Genomic DNA, 25,463 nt, shown 5'->3' on the forward strand with positions numbered 1-25,463 from the left:
CTGTTTTGATTACTATAGCTTTATGATCTATTTTGAAATTCAGTAGCATGATGCCACTAGCTTTAATATTATAAATTTTTGCTTATTAGGTTAAGCATTGGATAAGCTGTCATAAATCATTTAGTCTATTACTTCTGCTGTGAAATTTTGATTGGGTTCATTTTATTTTTTGAGCTTTTATCAATGTATTCCAAAATTCTATTTATTTTTCACTATTAAACAAATTATGTTTTTCTATTTTACTCAGGATCTGAGCTCCTCTTCCTTATTCTATTCTCGAATCTTTTTGTTGGCATCAGTTGAGGTCTTCAGTGATGGCTATCAACTCACTACCTTGTCAAACGTGCAAACTTGACTACCTTGTCAAATTTGTGTTGCATAGTTTAAGGGGCAGAGAAAATACAATATAAAGGATCTAGAGGAAAAAAACAGCTTAATGAGACAACTTAATTGATGTCAGACATACCATGTATGACTATGTTTATAAGAGTTGGGAAAGTACATTATTAGTTTTATAAGTTCAATTTTGCGTTTATATTGTTTTCTATATCTGTAGGTGGCCTGTGAATGATTCTTAATGAATACACGATTATAGATGTATACTATAAGCATTATTGGGTAGACCTGATATACCTTTGTCCATTTTGAAAGATCAAGGCAGTGAAAGAGGTATCAATGGTTATTCTATAAGCTCTTTAACTAAACAAGAAAAATCTGAACAAAAGTCAAGTCAAACTTGCTGAGAATATTTATTGCTGCCAGTTGAGATTAAAGAAACATAGAGTGTCTTTGGTAAAGACGAACTGAGGGGAATACCACCTCTTTCTTTTGGTGACAAGCTTTTGTTATCCAGCTTCACAGTAGTAGGTGGGCATTGGGGTGGATGCCCTTGCCTCTTCTTCTGGGATATCTTAGTGGTAGTGCCTGCTCCCTAATGACTAGCTTTGCTGAACAGTTTGAAGTCGCTTCATTTTTGTTTTTTGCCTTCGAGCAGTTCTCAGTTTTTTAGTTTTTAAGAAACTGTCCTCTAATTGGTATATAAAATCTTCAATTTGTCCAACCTAGAAGAAATAAACAGATGCAACAAGATTTGTTGTTGGTTTCCTGGGTTTTGTATACTTATAAAAATGGTGAGGTATTTAAAATAAATGGCACATACAAATCCATGTTGGAACAGAACTGGCAGAAACAGAAATGATTAAACATAAAAGCCTCCTTCTGTTTCCATTACAGGTCCCCCTGTTTTACTAACTTAACACAAAGCAGAAGTGCAGGAGTTTGCTTTATCACTTGGTCCAAGGTATTGGGAATGGAAATGGGGATTACTGTCACCATGCAGTTTTTAACGGTCAGTAAAACCAGGGATTTCAAAGGAAAGTGAATGGTAAAAGATTAATCCATGGCAAGCCTTTTCTCCATCTCCTTTATCAACAATAAGAGTGAAAACAAACAGACAAACTTACCTCTTTCAAAGCCAGAGATTCTAGCATTTAGATGCTCCTAACCAACATGGGAGAAAAATGAGTATTTGTATAGTCTTGGCAAGAATCATGTCTCCTTTCAATCAAAATTCTGAAAGAATGCACTTAAAAAATGCCACACTTGGCTGGACGCGGTGGCTCATGCCTGTAATCCCAGCACTTTGGGAGGCCGAGGTGGGCGGATCACGAGGTCAGGAGATCAAGACCATCCTGGCTAATATGGTGAAACCCCGTCTCTACTAAAAAATACAAAAAATTAGCCGGGCATGGTGGCGGGCACCTGTAGTCCCAGCTACTCGGGAGGCTGAGGCAGGAGAATGGTGTGAACCCGGGAGGCGGAGCTTGTAGTGAGCCGAGATCGAGCCACTGCACTCCAGCCTGGGCGACAGAGTGAGACTCCATCTCAAAAAAAAAAAAAAAAAAAAAAAAAATGCCACACTCCAGGGAACAAGGTAAAATAATGATATACACAACAATTCTTTTTTTTTTTTTTTTTTTTTTTTTTTTGAGATGGAGTCTTGCTCTGTCGCCCAGGCTGGAGTGCAGTGGCGCAATCTCGGCTCACTGCAAGCTCCGCCTCCTGGGTTCACGCCATTCTCCTGCCTCAGCCTCTCCGAGTAGCTGGGACTACAGGCGCTGCCACCACGTCCGGCTAATTTTTTGTATTGTTAGTAGAGACGGGGTTTCACCGTGGTCTCGATCTCCTGACCTCGTGATCTGCCTGCCTCGGCCTCCCAAAGTGCTGGGATTACAAGCGTGAGCCACCGCGCCCGGCCTACACAACAATTCTTGAAAAAGAATTAGTCTTTCTTCAAAGAAAACTTACAATTATTCAATGGCAGTTGATAGAATGTATTATACTGTTTGTCAGAAAAAACTATAGAATAAAAGTTTACACATATGCTGAATTGAGTTCTCATGAAAGTCAGTAGATATACAATTCATACTTAACCCTGACTCCTAGGACCTGCATATTTTATTAGCCTAACATTACTCACTGAAGAGCTCATTGTCATAAAGTTAACTCAAAGCTAGAGCACTTACTATTCAAGGTACATGAACGTATCATCTACTTAAGATAAAAGCACTTACAACTTCAATTTTCCAATTTTGAGTTCCACTTTTAAATTGCTTGATTTATCATTCAGAGTAATATCCAAAGGATAATTCAGATTGTCAAAAAGAGAATAATAAATGGTAGCACTCATCCATATGTTATGCTTAGGTCTTAGATCATACCAGTGACAAACGGTCCACTGTTTTTTTTTTTTTAAAGAAAACAAGATAAATTATTTATATGAAAACTATTCTTTTTGAAACCCTTGTAAAAACTATTTCAGGTACATTTTTTAAAAAGCACTTTGTTTTTTATGATGTCTCATCATTGCAGGACACATAAAAATAATTTGACAGAATATTTTTGGATTCCTCCATGAAGTTAATGCATTATTCTATGTATTCTATATATATATATACATATAAATACACACATACACATATACACTATCTGATTTTCACCAAAATAAGACATTAAAAAATTAACATGGAGCACAGTCAGTGCAAATACAATGGATGGCAGCTTACCATTGCTTCAATACTTGAGTTGATGATTCATTCACATTATTTGTATTGACAATGTATCATTTAAATCAAAGTTCTTTACAATAAGAATATTTGCAATTAGCCGAAATATAATTTTAAATTACATTTCTAACGCAGCAAAAAAGCTTCCTTCAATAAGACAGTGAAATAATTGTTTTTAAATATCCATTAGGTATCTGCTGTCTTTTAAAAACAATTGTGTTCATTAAGAGCAGTACTGAGTAACGGGGTTGCATTTTATTTTAAAAAGACAAAGAAGAAACACAAGATGTGTCACTGGAATAAAAGAATTCTGCTGAATTAACTGGGCAGGTCCAGAGCACATACTATGTGCGTGCTGTATCTGGCCTGTATGTTCACCTCCTACCTGGCCTGTCTCCCTCCTGTGCTTTAATCCATCTCATAATGATGCTGGAATGAACTTTTAAACAGATAAATCTGATCTCACATCTTTCCCTTGCTTAATTATATTAAGTGGATTTCTAAACCCTTAACATGGTCTATACACCTCTACACCTGGGTTATCAGGTTTCACTTGTGTCTCTGGTGCTGTCTAACATCAATCCATCTGCTTTAGCCATGTGGGACCTCGCTCAATTATCTGAGCACAGCCATGCATTGTTCTATGCCCCCTCGATCTTCCTAATGGAACATGTCCATTAGAACACTTACATATCCTCTGGATTTCAGGTCAAACATCAGTGCTTCAGGGAAGTCTTCCTTTAGAACCCAGGCCAAGTTGGTTGTCTCAGTAGCATTTTTTCATCTCTTTAGATATCATAATTTTTAAACTTGTTTATAATGATTTATATAATATCTGTCTTCTCATCTGGACTTTCAGCTCCATAAGACAGGGACCAGGTCCATGTTGTCCACTATTTCCAAAACCTAGGATATTGTAGACCCTTAGTAATCCTACTCTCTGATAAAAGACTTGAAGAGATTCAGAAAACCATGTGTTTTTCCATATTTAAGTCATGCCTGGAATGAGGGATATCAGAAGGCATTCTTTTCTTCTACAAATTAAATAAACATGACTTTCTCTTGTCACCATTATTTTACCATTGTTTAGCTTTGAGACTGTCAAGGCAAGGTTATGACAAGGTGTTGCCTGTGTACTTGAAACAGCCAGGAGTAGAAAGGGCACTGGATGAGGAGTCAGTAGGAATGTTGAATTCTGCTCTCGGGTTGGCTTCTAACCCTGCTCTGTGACTCCAGGGAAATTACTTGGCCTTTCTGAACTTCAGTTTTCACCAACAGTTGGTATTAAAAGAGGGTTGGCCTGGATAATTTCCAAAGACACATCTGGTCATAAAATTCCATGACTTACACTCACATCAGAGCCAAGTAGTCCAGTCCTAAAATTGAGTACTCACATTTTCAAATCAGAGGTTATTCCCTTAGATTACACCATTAGATGAATGACACGATATGCAGCAAAGTAAGTCAATTTTAGCTTCTATACTTACTGACGTGTAGGAGAGCTGCAACATGTTTTTTAGAAAAGCTGGTTCTTTATTTTCTTTTTTTTTTTATGTCAAGGAAAGAAAAATGCTGGTTAAAGAGAAAATAGATTCATATAACTAGGAGAACAGATTGCAAATGATAGAAATGTCTGTAAAGCCCTTAGGAAAATAAAACACAAAGAAATATGTAAGTACACAAGAAAGTACACAGTTTTTGAAGCAGAGGCTTTATTAGACTCTCTTTGGTACAGAATCTACTTGCTTAACTGTATCAGATAGGCTACTGTGTCATTCTGGGTCTAATTTTCCCCTTTGAAAAATGGGCAGATAACTTTTTTTGTGTATATATGTGCCAATGCAGACTTGACATTATAGTGATATGGACATTAGACCAAATGAGCTTGCAGAGAATTTTAGGATGTCTGATGATTGAGGGGAATGAAATATCTCAATAGGAGGGCAGGTTCTGACCCAACATATGACTGTTGGTCATAACCCATATCAAAGAGTAAGGAAATTGTCATCAGCCAGTTTCTCAACACCTTTTAATTCACACTTAAATACTACTATTATGGGTTGAATTGTGTCCGCCTCTAAATTTATATGTTAAAGTCATAACCCCCAGTACTTTAGAATGTGGCCTTATCTGGAGATAGGGTATTTACATAGCTAATCAAGTTAAAATGAAGTCCTTAGGGTGGGCCCTAATCCAAAATGACTGGTGTCATTATAAAACAGGGAAATTTGGAGAAAGATGCACACACAGGAAGACCATTGAAGAGGAAGGTAGAGATTGTGGTGATGCCCCCATAAGCCAAGGTATGTTAAAGAATGCCAGCAAATCACCAAAAACTAGGGGAGAGGCAGGGAACAGTTTCTTCTGCACAGCCCTCGGAGGGACCCAACCTTGAAGACGCTGATTTCAGGCTCTTACGCTCCAGAATTGTGAAACAATACATTTCTCTTGTTTAAGCCCCTCGGTTTGTGGTACTTTGCTATGGCAGCCCTAGCATCTGAATATAACTACTAAGCCATAAAGTGAAGGGAAGAGCAATTAAGTTATAATTTTCCCCTCAAACATGACTTTGATCCTTTCCAAAATTATCATTTCCCACTGATGTTCCCTACTTGGTTGGTGCCCCCTGGCACAGGCTTAGTGTAAACCTTGGGAACCAGGCTTCTCTCTTGCCAGTAATGGCCGTGAGAAGAAGTTGATCTCAAACATGAATGAACAAGTAAATTATACTGAGAAGGAAGATGCTGGGCTTGAATTTAGGCTTCCTCTAAAATTTCATGTAGTCTGAATCAAGGAGAGAGGATTAGGTGTGTTTACATGGGTTTGCTTGCAATGTTCATGCCTTAGGAATTGAGTGCTCAAATAATTTTTTTTAAATTAAAGCTTTGAAAGATCTTTTTAAAGAAGAAAGTTGAGGAAATAGGAATAAAACTCATCAGGAATAAATATCAGGCTTATATGACTATAGTGGTAGTTACAGAATGGGAATGTGTTTTCAGTGATTAGCAGTTTGGACCAAAATCCTCTCGGCAAAACAGACATTTCACCCCACCACAGTGGATTTGATAACATTAGTTTCTTTGCTCTGTTCCAGTGTTATTTCCAGGCCAAAAGCTTTTAAATATTTATCAGCCAAAATGGTTTGAATTTTAATTCTTATTAGAATTACAATTGTTTTCAAATAGGCTTGAAATTAATTTCTAAAATAAACTTAGTTTCTGAAACGGAGGTGTTTCTACTATTCATAATATAGCAGTTTCCTTTAGCTTTTGGCTAGTATTCAAACAGACAGACAAGCCCCTAAGTTTTTCCTTTTTCATTTAGTGAATTTGGTATATTATTTAGTATTTCAGTCATAAGAGTGTAACATAAAAATCTGGGGTACCTACCCCTGAGATTTTACAAAACATGCAAAAAAAAAGCCAAACTATATCACCAACTCTTGAAAATACCCATAATGATAACACTTTTCAGTACATTTAATATAGAGTTAGAAAACTATTATGAAATTTTGCTATCACATAGTCCAGGAAACTATGTGTTATGGTCTGAATGTCTCTGTCCTCCCAAATTCATATGTTGAAATTCTAACTCCCAAAGTGATAGTATTAGAATGTAAGATCTTTGGGAGGTGATTAGGTCACAAGAATGGAGCTCTCGTGAATGGCATTAGTGCCGTTATGAAAAGAGGCCCAAGGGAACTTGTTTGCTCTGTCCGCCATGTGAAGACACAGCTAGAATGCACCATCTATGAACAAGAAAAGGGGCCTTCAATGGACACTGAGTCTGCCACTGCCTTGATTTTCCAGTCCCTGGAATGATGAGAAATAAATTTCTGTTGTTCATAAGCTATCCAGTCTATGGCATTTTGTTATAACAGCCTGAACAGGCTAAGGTACAATGTATCATAGTTAAAAAAAATTAATTTTGGTAAGATTTATCTGAAGGTTTGAATATATATATTATTAAATTAAACTTTTGAGATAATTGAGGATTCACACACATCAGTAAAAAGAAACTCAGCAAGACTCAGCATATTTTTTACCCAGTGTCCGTCAATGGTAATATCTTGCAAAACTGTAGAATTCTACAGCCAGGATACTGACATTGATACAGTCAAGATATGGAACAGTTCCATTACCACAAAGATCTCTCATGTTACCTTTTTATAGCCATCTGTTTTCCTCCTCGTCCCTAACCTCTTCTTAAGCCCTGGCAACCACTAGTAAACTAATAAGTGTTTTTGAGACAGAGTCTCACTGTGTCACCCGAGCCGGAGTGCAGCGGTGTGGTCTCAGCTCACAGTAACCTCTGCCTCTTGGGTTCAAGTGATTCTCTTCCCTCAGCATCCTGAGTAGCTGGGATTATGGGATTACAGGCATGTGCCACCACAGTAGGCTAATTTTTGTATTTTTGGTAGAGACAGAGTTTCGCCATATTGCTCAGGCTGGTCTCGAACTCCTGGCCTCAAGTGATCCGCTTTCGTCAGCCTCCCAAAGTGCTGGGTTTAAAGTGAGCCACCGTGCCTGGCCATAGGTTCTTCATTTATATAATTTTGTGATTGCAAGAAGGTTATCTAAATGGAATCATATAGTAAATAACTTCACACTTCTCTGGAGATTTATTCAGGTTGTTGTATCAATAGTTGATTTCTTTTTATCACTGACTAATATTCCATGGTATGAATTTACCAGTTTGTTTAACCATTCATCCTTAAAAGATAGTTAGATTATTTCCAGTTTGGGGTTATTGTAAAATAAGTTACAATAATTTGGGCTATTGTAAAATAAGTTATAAACATTTGTATACAGGTCTTTGTTTGAACATAAGTCTTTATGTTTCTGGGATAAAGGCCCAGGAGGGCAATTTCTAGGTTATATGTTAGCTGCATATTTAATTTTTTTTTTTTTTCAGTAGTGCTGATTGGTTGGATTGGAAATGAAATCAAAGGGAGTCGAAGCTGTCTTGTGCTGAATCAGTTCTGGGTGGAGGTTACAAGGTCAGATGAGCCAGTTTATCTGTCTGGGTGGTGCCAGCTGATCCATCAAGTGCAGGGTCTGCCAAATATCTCAAGCACTGATCTTAGGTTTTACAGTAGTGATGTTATCCCCAGGTTATATTTAGTTTTATTTATTTATTTATTTATTTATTTATTTTATTTATTTATTTATTTTTGAGACGGAGTCTTGCTCTGTCACCCAGGCTGGCGCAATCTCTGCTCACTGCAAGCTCTGCCTCCTGGTTTCACGCCATTCTCCTGCCTCAGCCTCCCGAGTAGCTGGGACTACAGGTGCCTGCCACCACGCCCAGCTAATTTTCTGTATTTTTTAGTAGAGATGGGGTTTTGCCGTGTTAGCCAGGATGGTCTTGATCTCCTGACTTCGCGATCCGCCTGCCTTGGCCTCCCAAAGTGCTGGGATTACAGGCGTGAGCCACCGTGCCCAAAACTGCCATATTATTTTCCACAGTGGTTGTACCATTTTACATCCCATTAGTAATGTATGAGTGAACTAATTTCTCTGTGTCCTTACCAGCATTTAGTATTGTCATTATTGCTCATTTTAGCCATTTTAATAGGTGTGTAGTGACATCTCATTGTGGTTTTAATTTGCATTTCCCTAATGGCTAGTGATGTTGAACACGTTTTAATATGCTCAATTGTCATTCATTCTGGTAAATGTCTGTTCATATCTTTGTCATTTTCAAATTGGATTGGCTTTTTTTTTACTCCTGAATTTTGAGAGCTCTTTATAGAATCCGTATATAGTCTTTTGTTTTTTTTTTAACAGAGTCCTTCCACAGATAAAGTTTTTAATTTTGATGAAGTCTAATTTATAAACTTTTATGGATTGTGCTTTTGGTGTCAAGTCTGAGAAATTTGCATAGACCAAAATCCTGTAGATTTTTTCCTATTGTTTTGTAGAAGTTTTATAGTTTTACATTTTGCATTTAAGTCTACGTATGAAGTGTAAGGATTAGGTCAAGTCTGTGTTTTAGTTTTCTTTTATTTTTGGTCTACAGATGTGTAAATGTTCCAGCATCATTTGTTGAAAATGCTATTTTTCTTCCACTGAATTGCTTTTACTCCTTTATAAAAACAATCAGCACAGAATATATTAGTTTATTTCTGGGTTCTCTATTCTGTTGCATTGAGCTTTGTGTTAATTCCTCCATCAGTACACAAATTCTTGATTACTGTAGCTATATAAAAAGTCTTGTATTTCAAATTTGAGCCTTTGATGTCTATATTATGTGAGGTCTTTCAATCCATAAACACAGTATATCTCTCCATTTATTTAGATCTTTGATTTCATCACTGTTTTGTAATTTTAGGCATACAATTCATGTAGATGTTTTGCTAGATTCACACCAAAGTATTTCATTTGTTTGAGCAATTGTAAATAATACTGTCTTAAATTTTAGTGTCCCTGATCATTGCTGTTATATAAAAATACAACTGAGTTTTGTACATTTGTCTTGTATCTTGCAACCTTGCTGAACTCATTTTTTTGGGGGTATTTTTTATGTAGACAATTATGTCCTCTGCAAATAGGGAAGGGCAGATTTATTTCTTCCTTTCTGTTTTACATGCCTTTTCTTTCCTTTTTGTGCCTTAATGCAATGGCTAGAATTTCCAGCACTATGTTGAATAAGAGTGGTGAAAGCTAACATCCTTTCCCTGTTCTTGATTTTAGAGGGAAAGATTTTATTCTTTCACTATTAAGTGTATTTAACTATAGAATTTTTGGAGATGCTCTTTAACCATTTGAGAAGGTGCCTCTTTATCCCTAGTTTTCTGAGTATTTTTTAAATCATAAATGAGTGTCAATTTTGTCCAATGCTTTTTCTGCATCAATTGATATAATCTTGTAATTTTTCTTCTGTAATCTGTTTATATGGTAGATTACACTGATTTTGAAATATTCAAACATCCTTGCATCTATGGAATAAATCCCACTTAGTTATGGTATACAATTTTTAAACATATTGCTAAATTCTATTTGTTAATAATGTTAAGATTTTTGCCTCTATATTCAAGAGAGATTGGTTTGTAGATTTTTTGGGTACTATTTTTGTCCCATTTGGTACTAGGATAATACTAGCTTTATAACATGAATTGGGAAGGGTTTGCTACTCTTGTATTCTCTGAAAGAAATTGTGCAGAATCAGTATTAATTCTTTAAATGTGTGGTAGAATCATCCAGTGAAACCATCTGGGCTTGGAGATTTCTGGGGAGTTTATAATTATGAATAGTTATAGGGTTAATGAAACTATTTTATATTGGGTGAGTGGTGGTAGCATGTTTTTTGAGGAATTGGTATATTTATCAAAGTTGTCAAATTTATATATGTAGAATTGTTTTAAGATTCTCTTATTATCCTTTTACTGTCTGCAGCATCTGTAGTGATGTTCCATTTCATTCCTGGTATGGGTGATTTGTGTCTTCTCTCTTTTTTATTTGTTAATCTTGCTAGTTTTTTTTTTTCTTTAATTTTACTAACCTGTTCAAAGAACCAGGTCTTTGTGGCATTGATTTTCTCTATTTTTCTGTTTTAATTTCCGTTGATTTCTAGTTTAATCCTTATTGTTTTCTTCCTTCTGCTTGCTTTGTTTATTTTTGTCCTTCTTTTTCTAGGTTTTTGAACTCGGACTTCAGTTATTGATTTGAGATAGTTTCTTCTTTTATAATGTATGCATTTAGTGCTATAAATTTTTCTCTCATTGCTATTTTACCTGTATCCCACAAATTTGGATATGTTATATTTTCATTTTTGTTTAGTTCAATATATTCTTATATTTCCTTTGAGACTCCTTTTTTGATCCATGAACTATCCAAATATTTGCAGATTTTTCTGTTATTGACTTCTAGTTTGAGTCCATTGCAGTTGTGGAACATATTCTTTATGATTTCAGTTTTTCGAAATTTGTTTAAGTTTGTTATGATCCAGAATAGTGTCTACTTTGGTGCATGTTCCATGGGCACATAAACGTTGATTAGATTCTGATGCTTGATAGTGTTATTAAGTTATTGCATATTCTTGTTGATTTTCTATTTAGTTGTTCTATCAAATATTGAGAAAGGGCAGTTGAAATCTCCAACTATAATTGTGGACATGTCTATTTTTTCTTTTAGTCCCATCAGTTTTTGCTTCATATGTTTTGCAGACTCTGTTGTTTGTGCATACACTTAGAATTGCTTTGTCTTTTTGGTGGATTAATAATCTTATTGTTATAGAATATCATATCCCTCTCTGTCTCTGGTAACTTTTTTTGCTTGAAGTCTCCTTTGTCTGATATTAATATAACCACTATTGCTTCCATTTTGTTAATGTTTACATGGTATTTCTTTTTACATTCTTTAACTCTTAAGCTTTCTACCTCATCATATTTGAAGTGAGTTTGTAGACAGAATATTTGGGTCATATTCTGAAGTCTATTTTGCCAATCTCTGTCTTTTAATTAGTGTATTTAGGCCACTTAAATTTAGTGTAATTATTGGTATGTTAGACCTTAGTCTGCCATTTTATTTTTTATTTTCTTTGGTTGTTGCTTCTGTTTCACCCCCATACCTTTTTGAGGTTAAACATTTTTTAGAATTCCATTTTGACATAACCAGAGTTTTTGATATATCTTTTTGTACGGCTTTCTAAGTATTTGCTCTAGATATTACGTGTGTGTACATAAAATATGTGCGTGTGTTCATTTTAAATTTGAAGTATAGAATCATTGCTTTCTATGTCTCTTCACCATCTCCCATGTTTAATTATCTTAAATCCTTTATATAAATTGAGAACTACATTAAACAATGTTGTTATTTTTGTTTCCCCCACCAAACATGATGAAGAGGAGAAGAAAAGTGTATTATTTTTAGTCGTATTTTTGCTTACTGTGTTCTCTCAGCCTTTTTGATATTTCCAGGACTTTCTTTTGATTCCTTTCTATTCAGAAAACTTTCTTTAGCTATTCTTTTGGGGTAGGTTTTCTGATGATGAATTCTCTCAGTTTTCCTTCATCTGAGAATGTCTTAATTTCTTCCTTATTCCTGAAAGATGTTGCATTGGGTTGGCAATTCTTTTCTTTTGTGCTTGAAAAATATTATGCCACTTACTATTGGCCTCCATAGTTTCTAATGAGAAAGCCATTGTCATTTATTTTTTCATATAGATAATGCGTCATTTCCCTCTTGCTGCTTTTAAGATGTTTTTGCCTTTAGTCTTCAGAAGTTTGACTATGATGTATCCTGGTATAAATTTCTTTGGGCTTATCCTAGTTGATATCCACTCAACTTCTTAAATTTATAATTTTGTCTTTTGCCAAATTTGGGAAGTTTTCAGCCACTATTTCTTTGAGAACTTTTTTCATCCTGCCCACTCTTATTCTTACTCTGAAACTCTGATGTCATGAATATTAAATCTGTTATTGTAGTCTTACAGATCCCAGAGGCTTTTTTTACAGTTTATTTTATCTTTGTTGTTAAGAATAGGTAATTTTTTTTTTTTTTTTTTTTTTTTTTTTGGTGGAGTCTCACACTGTTGCCCAGGCTAGAGTGCAATGGCATGATCTCGGCTCACTGCAACATCTGCCTTCTGGGTTCAAGTGATTCTCCTGCCTCAGCCTCCTGAGTAGCTGGGATTATAGGCACATGCCACCACATCCAGCTAAATTTTTGTATTTTTAGTAGAGATGGGGGTTTCACTGTATTGGCCAGGCTGGTCTCGAACTCCTGACCTCATGATCTTCCCACCTCGTCCTCCCAAAGTGCTGGGATTCAGGCATGAGGCACTGCGCCCAGCCTAAAATTGGGTAATGTTTATTGTCCTATCTTTCTTTCACTGATTATTTCCTCTGTCCCTTTCATTCTGCTGTTGAGTCCATCCAATAAATTTTTTGTTATAGTTATTTTATTTTTTCAGTTCTAAAATTTCTATTTCGTTTTTCTTTATATTTTCTCTTTCTTTGTTGATACTTTCTGTTATTTGCTGTGACTATTTTTTTCACTTAAATGTGTTTGTAATTGCTCATTAAATCAATTTTATAATGCCTGCTTTAAAACGTCAGGTAATTCTTCTTTTTTTGAGACAGAGTCTCACTCTATTGCCCAGGCTGGAGTGCAATCACATGATCTTGCATCACTGCAACCTCTACCTCCTGGGTTCAAGCGATTCTCTTGCCTCAGCCTCCTGAATAGCTGGGACTACAGGCATGTGCCATCATGCCTTGCTAATTTTTGTATTTTTAATAGAGATGGAGTTTTGCCATGATGGCCAGGCTGGTCTCAAACTCCTGGTCTCAAGTGATCCACCTGCCTTGGCCTCCCAAATTATTGAGATTACAGGCATGAACCATTGCACCTGGCCTAAAATGTCAATAATTCTAATATATATGACATCTCTGTTTTGGCAGTCATTGATTATCTTTCTTCATTCAGTTTGAGATCTTTCCGGTTTTTGGTATGATGAGTAATCTTTGAAATCTGGACATTTTAGGTGTTTTGTTATGAGGGAACTGCCTTGTTACTTCCACGTGGAAACAGAAGTTCAGGTTCCCAATTCACCCTCCATAACACCTGACTTCTCTTACTTCTCATTACTTCTGGGTGGGGATGGGAGTTCAAGCTCCTCACTGGGTTTCCACTGATACCTTCATGGCTTGGAGGGTAGGAATATCTTATCACTGTTTCCCACATGGCCTTCACTGACACAACATTGTGGGAGAAGACTCACTACCATTGCTGGGTGCTAAAAATCCTGATTTTCTACCAGGTCTCCTCCAACACCATACCAGCAAGGATGGGGAAGGAAAAGGGGAGATTTACTTGCTACTGGGGATAAAAGTCTAGACTTCCTACTTGTTCTTCTCTGACACTACCCTGTTAGGGTAGGAAGATTGGGATACCTTGTTTTTTTGTTTTTGAGAGGCGGAGTCTTGCTCTGTCACCCAGGCTGGAGTGCAGTGGCATTATCTTGGCTCACTGAAACCTCCACCTCTCGGGTTCGAGTGATTCTCCTGCCTCAGCTTTCCAAGTAGCTGGGACTGCAGGCATGTGCCACCACACCCAGCTAATTTCTGTATTTTTTTAGTAGAGATGGGGTTCACTCTATGTTGGCCAGGCTGGCCTCGAACTCCTGACCTCAGGTGATCTGCCCACCTCGGCCTCCCAAAGTGCTGGGATTACAGGCATGAGCCACCGTGCCCAGCCATGCCTAGTGATTTTAATTGTATGTAATGGGGTTAATGGGGGAAAGCACATCTACTCCATATTCTTCAAAGTAGAAGTACTCTATCATAGGTTTTTAAAAAATGATTTTGACCCTTGTGCCTTAGGAAGATGTGCTTTCATTTCTTGAATCAGTTTGACCAGTTGCTTCTAAGTAGCTTTATTAATATGATAAAGTGAATCACCTATTGTAAAGCTGAAGGAGCCTTCTTTCCATATGAGGTCTTTGGAAGTTAAAAGCCTTTCAAATTTCTTGTAATAAGAGATAGGTCTTACTTTATTCTACATCTAAGTTAGGATCTCTCCAACGTATGTCCACACTCATCTTCTCACCAGCCCTCACATGTTCCTCTCCAGAGTCTATTCTCTAGCAGAAAGTCATTTCGGTAGAGTACACATTAGTTTAATTCAGTTTGGATGATGCTGAGAGACATGGGTATATTTTGCTTTGGAATTTGTGTGTGTTTTAGATTCCAGTCTTGTCCCCTTCTCCACAGGTATCATTTTAAGAAAATCATAATCAGAAGGATAAATGATCCATGTCTTCCTTTAGAGCTGCACGTAAAGGCACTTTTATTTTTGCCCTTCTCCCAAAGATGAAAGGTATAATGAATACACTATAAATGACTGAATGAGCTACAAGTCAATTGCTCTGAACTCCGTATTAATCCCACTTTCAATACAGAATGGAAGATGTCCTATGGTTCGTTTAGCTACCAAGTGGTATAAGCTGTTATTCTGTTATTCTCCAGAATTATAAAGGATTGCAAAACTTAATGTATAAAAGACAGGCAATAAAATGCTGGGCTGCCAAGCAAAGAAGACACTTTTAGTAATTTAAAGGAAGCAATGTATAGAAGGAACTACAAACTTACTCTTCAGTTCAACATACAATTGAGATATATATTTCCAATCCTCTCACCAGAATATTACACTGCAATTTGGAAAGATGTATTTTGAAAAACTTTTGCAGAGAGAAAACTCCTCTAATAGGTTTGGGCTAATATGAGCATTTCCAATTTCTGTTTTAGTCACTTCCATAAATTAGCTCATAAGTGTATCAGGCAGAGAAAGTGCTCAGAAAGTGGAGGTGGCAGCCTTTGTGTTGGTCCACTTCCAGCCTCAAGACCCCCTGGGTTGTGATGGTAAAACTCGGAGGGGTTATGGCAATATATGCTTATAAAATTGTGTTTTCACTGAAAGCCTGATGCATTTCTGGATGATAATTCAGATTATTCACCAGAGAGTGACCCTCAGGGTAACAGTAAGTATACTGCAGAAATGTCTAGATTTCTAAGCTGTTTCCTTGAAGTTCTGAAGTTGCAGAAAGAGAGAAAATAGTGAGCTATCAAAGCAAACCTTAACATGATATGTCTACAAAGGGAAGAATGGTGAGGGAGGACAGTAAGAGCATCATGATTCAGGGCAGTGCAGTGGGTCAGGCAGCTACCACGAAGCAGTGTGGGCAAGTCGCCAGATGGGCAGCAAGCTGTGACCTAGTGACAGACAATGGATTCCCTGCCAAAACGCAGACTCAAAGATTGTCTCATTGGCTGTCTTACAGAATCTGAACTTAGGTCAGGCAATGTTCTTTGTGCCACTGACTTGTGGCAGCTTTGTTTGGTTTAATATAAGTGTGTTAGTCAACAATTAAGAACGAGCCTTGACCCAAACAAATCTATTTCAAAACTAAACCCTGTCACTACAAAGTTGGGCTTGTTTACTTAATTCTACATAGCTATTTGTCCTCATCTTTCAAAAAAGAGATAAAGACATCTCTCTTATAGGGTTGTTGCAATCATTTAAATGTGATAATGTATTGAAATGCTTGGCACGAACTAAGACATCAGGAATAATAACTAATGTCATCCTCATTATTAATTATTTGTCTGAAATAAATTTTTCTATAGCTTGTTCCAATTGTGATAGTTATTCAAAAGCAAGCTTCAGACAAACTAACATAGTTTGATAATTTGTGGGGTAATACAGGATTTTATTAGGTACATGTGAATGGTGGCAGATTAGCTTTGTCTGCCCCTTGATAAATTCTTGTTTAAAAGTGGACAAGCTCCTGGATACATGCTCCCTAGATGAGGGCCACGCCACGATTTGACACCTGCTCAGAAATACTTCTGCTGCAGAGGTTTCCTGCCAAATCATCAAAGTTTTAGAAGACAGTATTTTCAGCCAACAAAGCACTTAAAAGAGGTGTTTCCAGTTTTGGAGGCAAGGCCAACTACAGGTGGAAAGTGGGTGATTAGCAAATGCAGCTGCTGAAAATGTCTAACCTATTAACCTTATACTTTTCCCTTGAAGTCAGAGGAGAAAGATGTTGGTTTAAATTATAATTGAAGTTCACCATCTAGATTTGGAGCATTGGACTGTGGTGGGAAAGATGGCCAGACCAAGGCTTTCAGCTTTCTCCATTCCGCAGGTGAGGCTTGGACTTTGCTCTGTAAACCATCTGAAAATGAGGTCCTCCCTTCCCGGGTCCGATTGCCCCAGGGCTTAGCTTCTGATTACAATCACCAGGCTCTGCCAGGACTTTGGTTAAGGCTCTTCCACTGCAGTTGCTTGCCTGGATGCCATTAACACAGATCCATTAGTCCCAGGAACCTGGCCTCTTTCAGCCCCTTGAGTCTTGTCTCCCTCCCTGCTTGTCCTAGGAATCTTTCCTCTCCTCCCCAGCGCGATCAGCAGTAAAAGCACTTAGGTTTCTTTCCCTGCATGATCTGCACTACGCCTTGGACAGAACTGCTAAGTAGTGCTTGGAGCACCCACACTGTAAAGGAATTGGGGATATGCTAAAAAGGAAGCCCATAACCAAAAGCAAGAAGATTCACAATCAAATTGCAATAAATCTGCAGAGACTCATTAAAGAACAAGACACACAGGAAAAGCTGACTGCTGGAAAAACTGCTTTGCAAATGAATGATACGGCTGCTGAATCTTTGAAAAGACAGCACTACTCTCAGAAGTACTAACGTAGCCACGTATTAGCCCAAATGACTGGCTGATGAATGATAGTGCCATGTGTACAATCTCTCTCAGAAGGGTTTCTGGAAGGATTTGGGCTTAAATGCTGATGTGGAAAGTAAATAAAACGTTCCAATTGACTCTTCCCTCTACCTCTTCAACCAACTGCCCCTGCCCCATTTCCCAAATTTGTATTCTCTCCTGTTTGCTTTGCCTACATCAACAGTCTTGAACAGAACACAGTTGCTAAGTAACATGTAACTCCATCACATTTTCATCCTAAAAGACCAAATTAGTATATCAATGAATGCCATTTCTGTATGATCACAATGAATATGACTCATAAGTTAAGATTTTGAGGTTAAAAAGGAACACAAGAAGCAAAATAATTTTGAATAAATTCATATGGATGGTTTAAAGAGATCTACCTATACTCTATTTGTTGGATTCATTGAAGCTTAGGAGGTACTATATTATATTAGATGAAATTTTAAAGGGGCATTTCTCCTCAGGAAAACTCACAGGTCCGAAAGTATATGCTGGAGCACTTTTCTCATTACTTTTAATGTAACAAAGTTTTATTTTCCTCATTTAGTCTTCAATCAGTAATCCAGAGGCATAGCAGAACAAGACAATACTTTATGTCATACCAGGTTAAATGCTGATCTTCTCAGTGCCAGGTTTAGGCTTTATAAATGAAGAGCAAATAACTTTTTCTTCTTAGTTGCAGACAGAGTGTTGCTTAGCTGTTTGATTCAATGACAAGAAGAAATAGAAGTGTTCCAACTTAACAGTTGGTACTTTTTTTAAGACCCATTTTTCTATTTACTTTAAGCCTAGTTCTTAAAACTCCAAGGGACCTTGGGATTCAATGGTAACAGAAAATCATGGGATCTAAAAGTGGTGTGGGTAAGGACACATCATGCTTCTCAGAAGGCTATAACTTGCCCACGGTCCTGTGAATGGGAGCTGAATTAATGGTTAAGGATTTGCAGATTTAGGCTCTGTATTCTTTCTGGATATAGATGGAAAACTAAGGAACAGAGATGGAGGATCCTATACAAGTGAGTTACAGAGGTAGACTAGCATAAATTCCTCAGTGACTCTTTGGCTCAGATTGAAAGAACTTTATTTTGAGAACTGAAGACAAACTGGGCTGGTTTATAGCCAAATTCCACTTTGGTTGGAGGTCAGCTTAATTCCCCACTCGGCCTCACACCTGAATGTTCAACTATACAGACAACAGTGCTGGTCACTCAGGCCTTTTCAGGCAGCACAAAATTTGGGCTTTTATCAAGAAAGAGTTTAGGCTCCAGGGTCAGATGAATTCCTAGCTCTGCCATTTACTGGCTGTGTGACTTTAGGCAAACTGCTAAACTTCTCTCTTTAATACATTTTACTTTTTTTTTTTTTGAGACAGAGTCTCACTCTGTTGCCCAGGCTGGAATGCAGTGGCGCAATCTTGGCTCACTGCAGCCTCCACCTCCCGGGTTCAAGCAATTCTCCTGCCTCAGCCTCCTGAGTAGCTGGGACTACAGGTGCCCGCTACCACGCCTGGCTAATTTTTTTGTATTTTTAGTAGCGACGGGGTTTCACCGTGTTAACCAGGATGTACATTATACTTTCTACCTCTCATGAGGATTATAAGTTTGGTATATGTAAAGTAAATAGGAGAGTTTGGGTCCCTATTAAGAGCTCAGAAAATATTAACTCCTATCCTTTCATTTGATGATCTGACTTTCAAAAGGCCTGTTCAATCACAGCTGCAAGGGGACTTAGAATCATCCAGCCCAATATCCTTATTTTACACACGAGAACACTGCAGAGAAAGGAAGTGGCTTCTGACTTAATCTGTGACAGACCCAAGTCTCCAGATTGCTAGTTCAGGGTTTTCCTGTTTTATTTTGTTTGTGTTTCTTATACTAGTCTCCCTCTAAATCAGCCTTTGCCCTTCTGAATAGATCACTTCTCAGCTCCACACCTACTACTGCGTTCAAGGGTTAAGCCACCATTATTGCTCTCACTGCAATAACCGACTCATTTCTCTGCTTCTATTCTTGCCTTCTTCAATCTATTTCCAACTTAACAGCTTAGAGTGCTTCTTTGCAAAGCATTATGTCCTCTCTCACTTCATCTCTTACTACTCTCACTCATTCAGCTTGTTACCCTACCCTGCTTGCTGTTCCTTGTGCATGTTGGCACACTCCAATCTCAGGTTTGGTGTTTTTTTTTTTGAGACAGAGTTTCACACTTGTTGCCCAAGCAGGAGTGCAATGGTGCAATCTTGGCTCAGTGCAACCTCTGCCTCCTGGGTTCAAGCGATTCTTCTGCCTCAGCCTCCTGAGTAGCTGGGATTACAGGTGCGTGCCACCATGCCCGGCTAAGTTTTTTGTATTTTTAGAAGAAACGGGTTCCACCATGTTAGCCAGGCTGGTCTCAAACTCCTGACCTCAGGTGATCTGCCCGCCTCGGCCTCCCAAAGTGTTGGTATTACAGACGTGAGCCACCGTGCCCAGCCCAGTCTCAGGTTTTACATGTGCTATTTTCTTTACTTGGGATGCTTTTCACCGGATATTTGCATGATATGCTCCCTCCTCTGGCACTTTCCATTTTCCTATTGCGCTTTCTCCCCCATGGGGCATTCACTACTTTATAACATATCCTGTATTTCTTTAGGTAGTGTTTGCCTACTTCAGTAGAGTGCAGACATTATGAGGGCACTACTTGTTCACGGCTGTTTCTCCAATGTCTAGAAGGACGACTGACACAGAGGAGGTACCCAGTAAATGTGTGATGAGTGCATAAATGAGCAATGTGTCGATAGGATTTGTGGGATGTTCAAAAGAATATGTTTCCTCAGGTGTTTTAGGCATATAATAAAACTAAGCAAATGTTCTATCCTTAATTAAATATGCTGTGGCAGTGGACTTTCCAACACATAAAAATTTACCTTTTTTAAAAAAAAATCATAACCTGATAATTTTGTATTTGCATTGCTAAATCTACAGACATCTATCTTTCTTGAGTTAATTGTTAGGAAATACTCTGCAAAGCCAAACCAAAACCACAACCACTTTCCTAAAACTCTGTAAAGAATATATTTCCATTCTGGTGAATCAGGAGAAAATACATTTGTTTCATTCCTTCTCTTTCTGGGCTCTGAGAGAAACTTCAAAGAAAACAAAATGTAGACAGGAGGTCAGCTTTCATGAATCAGATTTCATCTTGATCGGCTTTTTATAGACCTATAGCAAAGTAGAGCCCTGAAAATTGTGTTAGGTAATGGGGATTCTGACAGACCCTTTAACTATGTGGAACTGGGAGGTTCTGCTATAATTCTGCTGCTTCAGATGAAAATTTCAAGTGTTTTCATTAGGTACAACAGCTGTTTCTATTACAGATAACAGATCTCAGAGGTGGTTATGCTGATATCAACTTCTACTGGGCTCAGAACACAGTGTAGCTTGTACAATTAGGTTTTTTTTTTAATTATTTTTTTTTTCTGCACACGCAAATTAACTCTGTAGCAGTAAAAGGAAATTACTTACTTGCTACCGGAATTGTCTGAAAGTGATACAATCATCTTTTGTAGAGTCATATTAACCAAATTAAAAGCCTTGGGAAAAGTTTGGCACCCTGTTCCTTCCCATTCACATCTTCCTCAAGACCTCTCATTAAGAAAGTGATGATCATTATCAGGGCTTTTAATCTGGAAAGACTGGCTGCTCACCAGTGAGCCTTTCTAGATAGCCAGTGGTTGGGTAGAGTGGCTGTACTGTGTTTCAGCCTTGGAGGCCTTGACTTTACTATCCTCCTGCTTGCTTGAATGTATAATTTCTAGCCTGGGACACACAGCCACAGTCCTGCTACTGTACATTGTTTCCAAGATGGTGCCATCATTTTATTCTCCATTGAATACAAATATTAATCCTTCATTGAAATGAGGTGGATTGATTCCTCCAACTCTTGGAATCTAAGCTGGTCTGTGACTGCTTTGATGAGTAGAATGTGGTGGGATTTGCTGTGCAAGTTCTAGGCTTACCCTTTAAGAGGACTGATGGTTTCTACTTCCTTTCTCTTAAAATACTCCCCTTCTTGAAACCCAGTTCCTAGGAGCACATTCTGTGATGGATTTGCCACTATTTTGCCACGCTGTTTAAAGCCTAATTCACATAGAGAGGCCACGGTTAGGTACTCCAGTCAACTACCTCAGTGATTAGTGTCAACTGTAAGCCACGTGAGTGAACCATCTTGGAGTTCAGTCCATTTTAGCCTTCAGATGATTCCAGCCCCATGCATGGAAGCCATTTGACTAAACTGCATGAGATGCATTGAGTAAGAGCCACCTACAGGAGTCTGGTCAACTCGTAGAACTAACTGTGAGATAATTTTGAATTGTTGTTTTAAACTGCTACATTTGGACTGGTTTGGTTTGTAACACAGCAATAGATAACAACTGTAATGTCAAGAAATAGTGGCAAATCCATCATAGGATGTGCTCCTATGAACATGGGTATCAAAGATCTTTCAAGTGAGGTGAAATTAGTTGTTGTTTACATGTATAGACAGATGTCATGTCAATCCTTATTGTATCTTTTCAGCTGGTCCCTAGAAGTTAATAATTGGATTATTGTTCTATTACCGTTTGGATTTGTAAATACAAATATTTACTGTACAAATGCTTTTTGTGGGGGAGAGGTAATGCTCTACACCAGAGTACAGCAAATGCTTTTTTTTTTTTTTTTTTTTTTTTTTGAGACAGAGTCTCACTCTGTCACCCAGGCTGGAGTGCAGTGGTGGGATCTCGGCTCACTGCAACCTCCACCTCCTGGGTTCCAGCGATTCTGCTGCCTCGGCCTCCTGAGTAGCTGGGATTACAGGCGTGTGCCAACACACCTGGCTAATTTTTGTATTTTTAGTAGAGATGGGGTTTCACCATGTTGGCCAGGCTGGTCTCGAACTCCTGACCTTGTGATCCACCCACCTTGGCCTCCCAAAGTGCTGGGATTACAGACGTGAGCCACCGCGCCCAGCCAGCAAATGTTTTCTGATGGTGCTAGATAGTAAATATTTTAGGCTTTGTGAGCTGTTATAGTTTTTGTGGCTACGGCTTAACTCAGTCAAGTTGACTTAGATAATATGTAAGTAAATGGCATGGCTGTGTGAAATCAACTTTATTGACAAAAATAGATAATATGCTAGATTTGACCTGCAGACTGTAGTTTGTTGACCCTTGTTCTAAACAAGTATTTCTATAGCCAACAGAGACATGTGATTATATTGCTTAAGTCTCATCAGGACTGCGTTTGGCTGCTCTATCTCTAAGTCCTCTTGCCAGTCCTTCTTAGTCTCTGTCATGGGCTTCTCCTCCTAAGTTTGAAATGTGCTCCTCAAGGCCCTCTTCTCTCCTTACTCTATTATACTCTTTCTAAGCCATGATTTCAGCTAATGACAATTTGCCAATGACTAAGGAATATCTATCTTTATTCAGTCTTTTATCCAGAATCCCAGGCTTTTGTATTTCCTGTTGGATGTCTTGCCAGCACCCTATGTGAACATGGGTGCACTTTTGTGCCAGTTGTTATCCTATAGCCTTGCAACTCCAAATCCGCTCTTTTCTACTCAGCTCTGTGATAAATACGGCTGAGACTCTGCAATTCCATTTCTTTTTTTGCCAACTGTTAGATTCTGTCATCAGAGGGCATTAGAGGAGAAAGAAGGGACTTGCTTCTTCTTTGCTTCTTGTTTACTTCTGTCTGCTTTAGGGTTCCTGGGAGTATCTCTTCAACAAACCTTCAATCAGAAACATACTTTCTTTTCTGTAGTAGCAGCCAAATTTAGTTTTTCCAAACGTTGCAAACTACATCCATTACTACCCGCCTCCCCATCACTTCCCATAGCACCGGTGGGTCAGTGGCCCCTTCTTGGAGGTTTGGGTCCCAGCCCTTCAGGACTCTAACCTCAGGGACACCAGTACCAGCTGAGCAGCACCTTCTAGTGGGGAGTCTGAGTTTTGGTTAGTAGGGTCCCTGCTCGAAGTTTCTAAGTTTTAGCCATTCCAACTTCCTTTGATTCCCCAGCCCTAAGACATGGTAGTTGCTTTCTTTAATGGTTTTCTTTGTGACAACTTACTGTTCTCCTTTGTTTCTTCTGTTACCTAATTAACAACTTCATAAGTTAGTTAACCATTCTTTATATTAAATTTCCATTCATATATCTGGCATGGTTTCTTTCTCCCAACTGAACTCTAAAGGCATTTATATTCTTGGCCAAAAGCTGCTCCTATGAGAGTGTCTTCTTCTTTACTAAATGGCACCAGCAAACCTTTCCTTATTCCCTGCTCAGTTGCTCAATCAAGTATCTAGGCATCATTCTTAACCTTTTCTATTCTCTCAACTCCCAGATCCCATCAGTTGAACAAGGCCTATAGATGTGGCTTCCTGAATATTTCTTAGGTCCATCTGCTTTCTCTTCTTCTCTGTGCCCACAACCCTAAACCAAGACACCAGCATATCTCACCTGGATGATGATCCCTACTTTATAACTGATTTCCCCACATTTCTGTAGCCCCTCAATCTCTTCTCCCCACCACAGCCCTAAAGATGTCTTAAAAACGTTTTCTAGTTAAATATATTTTAAAACATTCCTAACTTAATTTATAAGTCCTTCTGTAATTTCTCCTCCCTCTGCACTTCATTTTGAAATATCTTCTTTACTTTCTGGTTAGTTTTTGAATGTGCTATGCTTTTTTAAAAAACACTTTTGGTACAGAGTGGTCCCTCTGTTTAGAAATATCCCCTTTTACCTGGAAAACCACTACACATTCTTTAAATGTTGTATAAATATCATTTTCTAAGAGACAGTGTTTTTGACTTCCCAGACAAGGCTATTCTGCCATTTGTTTCCATAGATCATTGAACATCCCCTTTATTTCATAATATTCAGTTAGCCCATAAGTAGCTTTGTAGATCATAAGGACCATACAGGCAAGAGCCGTGCCTGTCTTGCTGAGCACAATATTTCCAATATCTAACATTTTTCTGGCATGGTAGATACGTATTCAACACATATTTGCAACAGTAAATTTCTGTTTTTTTTGTACATACAGTGGACTCTTGAGCAACATAGGTTTGAAATGTGTAGGCCCATTTATAGGCATATTTTCTTCTGCCTTTGCCACCCCTGAGACAGCAAGACCAATCACCTCCTCAGCCAATTCGACATGAAGACAACAAGGATGAAGACCTTCACTTCCACTGAATGAACAGTAAACATATTTTCTCTTCATTATGATTGCCTTAATAACATTTTCCTTTTTCTAGCTTACGTTATTGTAAGAATACAATATATAATACATATATACAATACATGTGAATCAACGCTTTATGTTATCATAAGGCTTTCAGTCAATAGTAGGCTATTAGTAGTTAAGTTTTTAGGGAGCCAAAAGCTAATTGTAGATTTTTGACTGTGCTCCTAACCACCACGTTGTTCAAGGGTCAGCTGTGTATCACAGGGCCTCTGAGTTCATTACAAAAGACACGTGTTTCCTCAGGTGCTCCAGAATCCCTTAGGGTTGGCTTTTAAACTGAAGGTTCTTTTGTTTGTTTCACATCTCCTGATGCCAGTCTCCCCTGGTGGGTTCTTACAATGATGGGAGGAAGATGAATGGGGAGTTGATTGATCAGAATTTACCACTTTGAGTTTGACTGGAGACCCAAAATTACTAACTTTCACATTTTCAGAGGGTCCTATCGTGTCACACAAGTCTCCTGAGTACTTGGGTCCAGGTGCATCTCGGCACTTCCCGCATTTAAACCCCAGTAGCCAATGATGGGATGTTCCTCTATTTCTAACAACCAGTATGTTAGTCCTTTACTAAAAACATCAATGTGCTAGTTTCTCTGTAGCTCCCTGAAATGTAGTCATTATTCCTCAAGTGAAAAAAGTGGAAATATGGTTGGGGAGTGGACTAAAACACTGATGAAAGGGCTTTAAAGAATTATAAAACCCAGAACGAAGGCGCAGATAATGAAAATAGAATATGAAAACGAGCATGATAATGAAGAAAAATCACGAAAGCATATGAACACAGTCTGTTGGAAAAGAAGCAGATTAAATAAATCCATATTTGATTTTGGTCACACTTCCAGGGAGAGAGCTGCATTTATTTTAAAAAGAAAAACAAAAACAACCCAAAGAA

The 25,463-nt window shown here is 38.0% G+C and overlaps 1 protein-coding gene across 1 annotated transcript in view; it reads right to left on the minus strand.

Moving 5' to 3' along the window:
* Positions 1-725: 725 nt before the first annotated feature.
* Positions 726-25,463, minus strand: part of SPATA16 (spermatogenesis associated 16) — a 254,547-nt gene continuing 229,809 nt past the window's right edge. Inside the window, exon 11 of the mRNA XM_030823120.1 lies at positions 726-1,061. Coding sequence (XP_030678980.1) covers positions 939-1,061 — 123 coding nt within the window. The 3' untranslated portion in view covers positions 726-938. The remainder of the gene's footprint in view (positions 1,062-25,463) is intronic.

The sequence above is a fragment of the Nomascus leucogenys genome, chromosome 11, assembly GCF_006542625.1.
Source record: "Nomascus leucogenys isolate Asia chromosome 11, Asia_NLE_v1, whole genome shotgun sequence".
Lineage (NCBI taxonomy): Eukaryota > Metazoa > Chordata > Mammalia > Primates > Hylobatidae > Nomascus > Nomascus leucogenys.